Source organism: Apodemus sylvaticus, chromosome 2, assembly GCF_947179515.1.
Source record: "Apodemus sylvaticus chromosome 2, mApoSyl1.1, whole genome shotgun sequence".
In the NCBI taxonomy this organism is placed as follows: Eukaryota; Metazoa; Chordata; class Mammalia; order Rodentia; family Muridae; genus Apodemus; species Apodemus sylvaticus.
In genome coordinates, this window is record NC_067473.1 from 170,152,303 (window position 1) to 170,162,561 (window position 10,259).

Sequence of the window (10,259 nt, forward strand, 5' to 3'; positions counted from 1 at the left end):
GTTAGAGTCCATTGGATGGGTAGGGAAAGTAAGAATGTTGTTAGATATAAATCCAGCGTCCTGGAAGAATACTAACAACAGCGAAATAGCCAAGCTGAAGACATGGGCCATTGCGCAGGTCTTCAGGGGCTATGGGCATTCCCGGAATGTCCGGAGAAGCCCCCATGCCTGGACCAGGGCTTTGACATCTGTAAAAGCTAAGAGGGAGGGGCTCTGGGTAGCTTCTGAGTCAGGAGATACCCAAGGGCTTAAATGTCCTAAGCAGGAACATTATCTGGAATGCCAGTCATGTGTGGGCTAGGCATAAGAGGAAACCCTTCGTTCCAAAGAGGTTTGCCAGACTTCATTTGAAAGCTAAGGGTTATTTATTATTATGGTTAACCTTTATTTAAATTTGTAATCTAGTAGAAGGAAGAACCTGACAGGCAGCACACCAACTGTGGGAGACAGTGCAACTATTCTCCTAGGTGCAGAAAATGGAAGTTTGAGAAAAGCAAGCAGTGGTTTAGCCACACACATGTGTGAGGTATTTGCGCCTGTGGGAGTTGGCACCCAGGTCCACATGACCAGCGGGAGAGGTCCACACAAGATGGTGGTAGCTGCTATGACAAAAGCAGCAAGATATAGCGGAGCTGAGCTGGGCTTGGGCTGCAGTCCGGCTGTGGTGGGCAAAGGCCTGAGAAATCTGCGCTGTAGTCAGCTGAGCAGACCGTGTGGTGGTGGGGTGGGGTGCAGGCTTGCTGCAGTTCTGAGAGTGGTGGGCTGGGCTCTGAGAGCGATTGCAGCAGGACTGCATGGCACCACTCAATGGGGATGGAGCACAGCGTTGCTGTGGTTCTGAGACACAAGCACCATTATCCTGAGACTGGCTGTGCTGAGGCAGTTAGACTTGTAGTGGTCACGAGGGCAGAATGGTTTGTCAGCAGAAGTTGTAGCAGGGGAAAGGTTAGTGATTGCGCAGGCACAGGGCCGAACTTCCTGGCAGCGGCGGAAGTCGAAAGTCACACTGGCTGGGGAGTACCAACATAGCTTGTTTCCTGTCCTAGCAATGAGACTCAGCAGGGAATGAGATAGCTGTGCTTGGTGGGCAGGAAAACATGGAGCCCAGCTAACCCTGTGGCCACCACCATGAGCCCCGCAAGCCCCTCCGCACTGTGAGTAACCTACCACTTGCACGTGCATGTACAGGTCAATGGCACAGAGCATCACTGCTGGCCATGGTCTACCACTCAGCAGGTGGGGAATGGGACATTGGCAAGATAGTTTTGCACAGCAGCAGACCGGTGCGTGCTGCCATGGAAACAAACAAAGGAAACTAGTCGAGGACAATGCAACAGTACCCTAGAACTATGTAAACTGTTGCTTTGACCCCATGGGGGGTGGAGTTATTAGCTTACCATCCAGGGATAGAGAGCGATGTTTCTCATCCCAGGTTTCAGCACCAATGAGAGCGGGCTTAAGCAAAACCCAAGGTGTTTCTCATCCGAGTCACAGCACCAAATGAAGGGGCTTGAAAACAGGATTGGGGGTTGGGGGTTAAGGGAGTATGGCACCGTGGTGTGGGGGAAGGGGGTGCCCAGGCAGGCCCTTGTCCAGGCACCTCTTCTCCCTGAGGGACTACACACACACAGACATGGTATAGAATAGAGTTTATTCAGGGTAAAGGATGGGAGTTAGTGGGAGAGAGAGAGAGAGAGAGAGAGAGAGAGAGAGAGAGAGAGAGAGAGAGAGAGAGAGAAGGAGAGAGGGAGAGAGTAGAGAGTAGAGAAGTGGAGTGGAGGCTGGGCATGACCACATAGAGAGAGGCGGGGAAGAGAGCCCAAGGGGCAGAGAGGTGAGACTATTTCAGAGAGTGGAGAGAGAAAGAGGGAGAGGAGGGACAAGGAGCCCCTTTTATAGTGGGCCAGATCTATGGGGAGGGGCATACCTGACCATTGCCAGGTAGGTGTGGGGTGGAGATTAGACAGAATACCAACAATCCCCTTTCCTGGTTTCTCCTCTGAAAACCCCCTATCCCATCCCCTCTCCTCCTGTTCACCATCCCACCCACTCCCACTTCCTTGTCTTGGCATTCCCCTACACTGGGGCATGGAGCCTTCACAGAACCAAGGACTTCTCCTCCCTTTGAAGTCTGACAAGAACATCCTCTGTTACATATGCAGCTGGAACCCTGTGTTCTTCCATGTGTATAGCCTTTGGTTGGTAGTTTAGTCCCTGGGAGCTTTGGGGGTTTTGATTGGTTCATATTATTGTTACTCCTATGGGGTTGCAAATCCCTTCAGCTCCTTTGAGTTCTTTCTCTAACTCCTCCATTTGGGACCCTGTGCCCAGTCCAATGGTTGGCTGCAAGCATTCCCTTCTGTATTTGTCAGGCATTAGCAGAGCCTCTCAGGAGACAGCTATATCAGACTCCTGTTAGCAAGCATTTGTTGACATCTAGAATAGTGCCTGGGTTTGATAACTGGTTATGGGATGAATTCCAGGTAGGGCAGTCTCTGGATGGCCTTTCCTTCAGTTGCTGCTCCACATTTCTAACATATTTGTTCATTCTGAGGGTAAAAGACTGCTGGCTTAGGTGATTAACATAGCCTAATGGAGGAGGATTAAGCAATGTGGTCTTTGTTCTATCTCAGCAGGAACTGCTCAGCTCCAACTTTCAGCTAGAAAGTCACAGGAAGAAAAAAGGAATCACTAAGAAAATGATTATAGCATTTTAACTAAATTATAAAGTTTCCTGTGAAAGGTATCTAAGGTGAAAAGTGAAAAGATACTAAGAGGGGAAAGGAAAAATTCTTCTAAGTGGGGAAAGGGAAAAAAATTCTTCTCTCTCTCCCTCTCATCTCTTTGTCTTCAGGACTTATACATCTTTAAGAATACATGATCACATGGTACAGAGTTTATCGTAAGCTCATAGAAAAAAATCAAATCATAAATCAAAGTAGAAGTTTACAACAGTGAATGTTTACATGCACATAAAAAGTGGAGTACAGAGCTAAACAAAGAATTTTCACATGAAGAACTTTGGATGGCCGAGAAGAACCTTAAGAAATGTTCAAAATCATTAATCATTAGGGAAATGCAAATCAAAACAACCCTGAGATTTGCCCTCACACCAGTCAGAATGGCTAAGGTTAAAAACTCAGGAGGCAGCAGGACTATGTTCATAGCAGCCCTATTGGTAATAGCCAGAAGCTGGAAAGAACCCAGGTGTCAACAGAGTTATGGATACAAAAAATGTGGTATATTTACACAATGGAGTACTATTCAGCCATCAGAAACAATGAATTCATGAAATTCTTAGACAAATGGATGGAGCTGGAGAACATCATACTAAGTGAGGCAACCCAGTCTCTAAAGATCAATCATGGTATGCACTCACTGATAAGTGGATATTAGCCTAGAAACTTGGAATACCCAAGACATAATCCACAGAAGAGAGGAGTGGCCCCCGGTTCTGGAAAGACTCAGTGCAGCAGTATAGGGGAATACCAGAACAGGAAAGTGGGAAGGGGGGAATGGGGGAACAGGGGGACAGAAGAGGGCTTATGGGACTTTTGGGGAGTGGGAGCCAGAAAGGGGGAAAACATTTGAAATGTAAATAAAAAATATATTGAATAATAATAAAAAAGGATTTTCTGACTAATCACCCATCACCTGCCTCAGCTCTACAGGATCACTGAAGGTTTAAAAGACCATACTAAGTAATTAGTGAAGTTTTGTATAGATAAACCCAGTCAATATTTTATCTTCTGTCCTAGCACCTATTATAAATTATTAGTTCCATTTTATGACCTATGGTTGATTCTTTTACAACCTCTTGGAATGTGCTCTGAGTAAGAGAAAGAATTTTAAAATTCTTTATAAAAGATCTTCTGTCCTAGCACCTACAATAAATTATTAGTTCCATTTATGACCTTTGGTTAATTGTTTTACAACCTCTTAGAATGTGCTGCCAGTAAGAGAAAGTCTGGTTGCCATCTAAGAGCAAATAACTGGTGACACTTGGGAGACTGACAGAGTTCTCATTGCAGTTATGACTATCAGAAAAGAACCACTAAAAAACAGCTCAACAATCGCTGATATAATTTTAGGAATTCTTATAGGGTCATCATTAAGATGTAAGTCATCTATTTGTCTATATACCATAACTACTAGGCAGTACGTCTTTGGGGATCTGCAGAGATTTGCTCCAAAGAGGTGTGTTATTACTTAATGATTGTTATATATGTTTAAAAGTAACAGGAAAAGCACATTAATAGCAGGAATCTTTCCTAAAATGAATTCCTGACAGCCTTGCTTAATAAGGGTGAACCCGTGACAGACTACATAATAATGCAAAGCAGGCCATCTCAGGATGATCACCTGCTAGTTATTAACTTGTCCCATTATGGCTTCTGGCACACACACACACACACACACACACACACACACGTGTATGTGTGTGTGTGTGTGTGTGTGTTATACATATATACATAGCATATATATAGTTTTATGTGTAGATGTTTCTGCATGTGTGTGTTTGTACATGTGTGTTTCTGTGTATCTGTGTGTATTTCTTGTGTATGTTTTCTTGTGTGTCTCTGTGTCTGTGTATATGTCTTTGTGTATGTGTGTATGTGTCTGTGTGATGGGCTTTTAAAGTTCAGATGGCAACTTACAGGAGTTGCCTCTCTCCTACTCTTTGGTAGCCAGGGTAGGAATCAAGTATCTATCTGTTGAGTTATGCTGCTGATAATTTCTATGAAGCATGTGAATTGTGATTGACTATGCAGGATGGCCTTGCTCCTACTTAGCAGTTAAATGTTAATATTTAAAATATGAATTTTAAAAAACTTTAATTAATTTTAAATTAATGTTTGCAGGAATTTTATACACAATACTAAAATCTAATCTTAATCTTCATGCCTCAGCCTCCAGAGTAAATAGGATTACAGGCCTATAATCACCAAGCTCAGTTTAAACTCTTATGTATTTTTTCCACATATTTTCAACTATTTTTCACTTATTTCTTTTTCCATGTGATAGCTGTATATGAGATAAAATATGAAAATGTAAATGTATTCTATATATGTATAATAATTGTGCCATTTTATGAATAACTATATCACTTTTAGGACTTTTATATTGTTTTGTCCTATATTTTATATATTTCCACCCTATATTTATTGCTCAGTTGCTAATGTTCCTTTATTCTATGCCTTTTCTCTCTTTCTCACTTTCTTTCTCAATCTCATTGTCTGTCTCAGAATCTGTCTCTTTTTGTTACTCCGTCTCTCTGTCCATGTGTACATACCTATATTGTTGTAAATAAACAAAATTTAGTATCTAGGGTATGAATAATCAGATTTAAAAGAAATATATGCATATGTGTTATTAAAGTTGTCTTCATTAAAGAAACAGACATCACTTGTAGGGCACAGTGATAGTAAGAAAAGGCATTGAAGTTAGAAGACCCATGGTTGGTGAGGGTTGTCTGGGGTAATTGGAGGGAAAATGCTATAGATATAATAACTATATATTTTGAACATGTATGAAACTATCAGAGAATGAGCTTTAAATATAATTGCCTAGATATCCTGGAGTCATAGATCTTATAGAAAAGTCTATCACCACTTTAATAAGGTAACATATTTCCTGTCTGCATTCTAAATATAGATCTTATACACACAGAAAATTGTAGCTTTCATTTCTCAACAAAGCAACTTCTCTTTACAATAGAAAGAAAATATGATTGATAGTTACAACAGATCAAAATGCAGAGAACAAGTGATTGATGATTCCTAGTCCTAATTCATCTACATATGAAAGAATTAACACACCTAATATCCCAGATAACTGTGAAAGAGAGGGCAGAGAAACAATACATGCAGGAACTGTACTGTGAAACTGAACCTCCTAGAAATGTCAGGTAAGCTATTCCCATGAAGTCTCATTAGGGCTTCCTAAAAAGACCTGAATTGGAAAATACCAATAGAAAAGATACCATGGAAGAGGGGATTCTCAAAGGGCCACAATGTCAAACAAAGAACTATAGGACTAGAGCATATATAAAAGTATTCAATGTAAGAGAGTAACCCTTGAATAAATTATCTAAGATGAAGTACTCTTTCCTGAAAGCATGAATACATAAGCAACATTATACCAACAAATATACTGACATTATATAATTTAGATAAATATCTCAACTATTAAAATGTTATAAATATGAGAGTAAGCAAAGACTGTGTACATAGGAGTGACTATAGATAAGAAAGGAAATGGTCAAAATGCTAGAAGCTTAATGCTAAGCCTTTTCCTTATTAGAATCTTAGCTTCCTCACAAGGAAAAACATTTCATCAGACATGGAAGGAGGAAGGAATGAAATACACAAATTATCAGAAATTTAAAATTTCTGAATATATGAAAGTTTTTAAACATATAATTTCTATATTGCTACAGATATAAACTAGTCCACTATATATCTATACAGTGCTTATGCAAAATTTCCTTCTTCTTACCCTTCTTGCAACTATAACATTTTAAAAATTTTTTATAAAATAACTTTTAAAATAATTATTTTTAATAGTTTTATGTAGTCTAGTTGGTATCCTTATCCTGGTCTGCCCTCCTATAGTTCCTCATTCCATTCTCCCCTATTCCAATAGGATGTCTTCACCTTGCCTGCACCCCCTCTCCTCCTGCACACACCAAGACTCTACAGTCCCTGGGTTCTCTAAGTTCTGGAGGTTTAGGTGCATCTTTTCTCACTGAGGCCAGACTATGCATTCTTCTGCTGTATATATGCAAGGGTCTTTGGACTTCTGGTCTTCCTATGGAGTGGTGTTCCTCCTTAGCTTATTCTAGCTTTACTCTAATTCATCCACAGGGATCCCTGGCTTCTGTCCTTTGATTGGGTGTAAGTATCTGCATCTCACTCAGCAGTTTTTTGGGCATCTTGGAGGACAGCCATGCAAGGCTCCTGCCTGTAAGCACACCATAGCATCAGTAATAGTGTTAGGCCTTAGAGGATTCCCTTGAGCTGGATCCCAATTGGGGCCTGTCAGTGGACCTCCTTTCCCTCAGGATCTTCTCCATTTTGCCTCTGGTGTTCTTTTAGATAGGAACAGCTCTGGGTCAGAATTTTGACTGGGATGGCAACCCAATCTCTCTGCTTGATACCCTTACATTAGATAGATTCTAAAAGTTCCAACTTCCCATTTCAGGACATTTCATCTAAGAGTCCTGAGAGTCTTTCACCACTCAGGTCTGTGGTACATTCTAGAGAGTCCCCATATATTCCTCCTCCCAAGGTTGCATATTTCCATTCATCCTGCTGGCAAAGACCTGAGTGCCCACAGAATAAATTCACTTTTTAAACCTCTCATTTGTGTCATTCATAGCATAGAAACATATAAAACAATCCACATTTATTCCCTGTTGGTCAGTTACAACTTACTCTAACGTTTTGTTCCTATGGCAAACTGGTTGTTATCCAACCTAGTGAAATGAAGATATATGATGTCAAAATGATTTTGAAAAATGTTAGTTGAAATCTTACACTTTAAATGATGAACATCTTATATTATTTCCCATAATCTGTATGATTTATATCATTTCCCATATAATATTTAAGCTTTTCATATATAAAAATAGTTTTAAGTATACACCCTAGTTTGCTGTCTACTGTTGTGACAAATATTATGTCCAAAAAAGAAAGCTTGGGAGGAAAGTGTCTATTTGAACTTAAGTCAACCTTGAAGGGAAGTCAACATAGGAAATTAAAACAAAAATCTGGAGGCAAAAACTGATGAAAGATCATGGTAGGAGGAATGCCGATTCCTGGCTTTTCAGGGATTGCTCAGACTGCTACTTTATACAAGCCTGAAGCACCATCCCAGAGGTGGTCCTAGCAAAAATAAATCTAGGAAATATTGAAGACATGCTGATTTCCCAATTAGTTATGTGGAAGTATTTTTTCAAGTGAAGTTTCTTCATCCAAGATGATCTAAGTTTGTGTCAGTTGAAAAAGAAACTAAAAAACAAAGTAAAAATACGAAGTTCTTTTTAAAGCAATATTTGTAAATACATATTCTGTATTTAGATTACTTATTCTGAGATATCTAAAAGAATAAACTGTTATAAAATTAATAATTGTTATCATCATTTACATTAAATTAATCTTCATTTAAACATTTTTGCATCAAACAAACATATTTTTATATGTGCTACAAAGACTGGAAGATGCTTAGCAAATTTTATATGTGCTACAAAGACTGGAAGATCCTTGCAAGTTGAAAGGACTTATAAACCACTGTCTTGCAATTTAAAAATATTATACACATTTTTGTATAATTCAGATGTGAAAATTTATAAATATAAGATTTGCTATTAATTCATTTTCTTCTAAGATGTGCAAGATCATTCACATCAATGTAACCCAGATCTGTAGACTCAAGGGTTTTCTTCTTTGTGCCTGCACCTCAGCCACAGGAGTACAGAGAGAGAAGCCTTTCTCAGCTTAGCATTGCCCAGAATCAGGACCCAGGAGTGCACTGAGGGAAAAGCAGTTCTTGCAGCCTGTGTGATCAAAAGCAGCAGTGTTCTCTCCAGAAGCAGAGAACTCCAAACTTTGAGAACAAAAGACAGGAAGAAAATGGAATACAGGAAGATGGAAGCAATCAAAGTCTGCAAGGCTCTGATGTGGGCATCAGTGCTGATGTCTCTGCATCCTTGGGCTCTGTGTTGCATCTTCCTCTGATGTTTCCACAGTGAGAAAACAAGTAGAAGAAAAGTGACTAGTGAAACAGCAAAAGGTATGAACCCAAACATAGTGTTAGCAAATGCAAACAGCATACAAAGCTGTGTGTTATTCAAGAGCAAGCTTTTAGACATAGTTACATCATATTCTATGAATAACATGTTTTCAGGTGCATTAATAATAGTAATATTTAAGCACAAGAGAACTAAAGACATTATCAATGTCCCTATCATTACTTTTTTAACTCTTATCTTTAAATAAAGGAAAATTGGGTTGGAAAAATTTGCTATCTTAAAAAAATAAAAGATGCTGAGACTTGTAACAAACCAGAGACTGCTTTGGTTGAATGTTGTCCATATAGTGTGTATTATGCCAATAATTTTTCTAGTCATCCAATGTACTGGGTCATGCATAGATAGGCACCAGCTCACTAATACTAACCACAACAGTGCAATTCTGGAGATGGCCAGAGCAGTGAGGATATGATCCACTGAAGAGAACATTCTTCCCTTGACCAAGTCCATGATGTTCACCACAGCTATGAATCCATTGCCAAAGATGCCAATTATAAATTCTACACTCAGAATTACTATAAATGTGATCTGTAGGACACCATTCATTTTCACTTAGGTGCTTCAATTTCTATTGTCACTGCCTAAGATTTTTTAAAATATGCTGCTAAAATGTTCAATAAACACAGCACCATATGATGCTCCCTCAAACAACTGACAGGTCTAATCCCAAAGAAGCCATTAAGCCTTGCTAATGATTTCATTCCTTCCATCATAAAACATTTGCATTTCCCTAGTGAGCACTGACCTCCATTTCCAAGTATTTTGCATTACACAGAGCAGCCTAGAGACATTGCAAATTTTGGTGAAGAGACTGTTGGTCTCTTGTGCTGAAAAGCAAATGAAGATATATTTATTTGCATCATCATTGCTTTGTTAATTTTCTTCTTATATACATATGTTAATCTGCTAACATGAGTATTAGGTAAATCATATAAAATGTTTATCCTTCATCTAAGGCAGCAAAAATATGAATTTCTACCTAGTAACTTCTTAGTATAACATGACTTTAGAAATTTTTGAATCAGCTAGGTTCCATGCCTATGTATGGTGTTCAAATTACTGCAAATTCTCCACAACTCAATAATATGCAAATCATTACTTTCCAAAGGTTGAGTACTGAGAAAATACATATTCATTATCTGATTTTATGCAAACAAATGCTTATGCCAATTTCCATGTCATTATTATTTGAATACAAAATCCATTTTCTCAACACGATTGTTTCAACTGTTCAGCATTTCTGAATCATGGAGCTCATGCATGGCACACTGATCATTTTTAAGGCACTTCTGTTTAAAAATTGCTAATATATATAATATTCTATAATATATATTAGAACACTGAAAACATTGTGAAAGACTGTATTAGTTTATGATTCTATGCGAACATATGTTTGAAAATCTTTTCAGTGTCAGAAATCATTCACTAATCAGAATGAGGCTATTTA

General features: G+C 39.0%; 1 protein-coding gene across 1 annotated transcript; it reads right to left on the reverse strand.

Annotated features, from left to right (window-relative positions):
* Positions 1 to 8,431: 8,431 nt before the first annotated feature.
* On the reverse strand, positions 8,432 to 9,358 carry LOC127678161 (taste receptor type 2 member 116-like). The gene has a single exon (XM_052172927.1). The coding sequence runs from the start codon at positions 9,356 to 9,358 to the stop codon at positions 8,432 to 8,434; it is 927 nt and encodes a 308-aa protein (XP_052028887.1).
* Between the last annotated feature and the right edge of the window lie 901 nt (positions 9,359 to 10,259).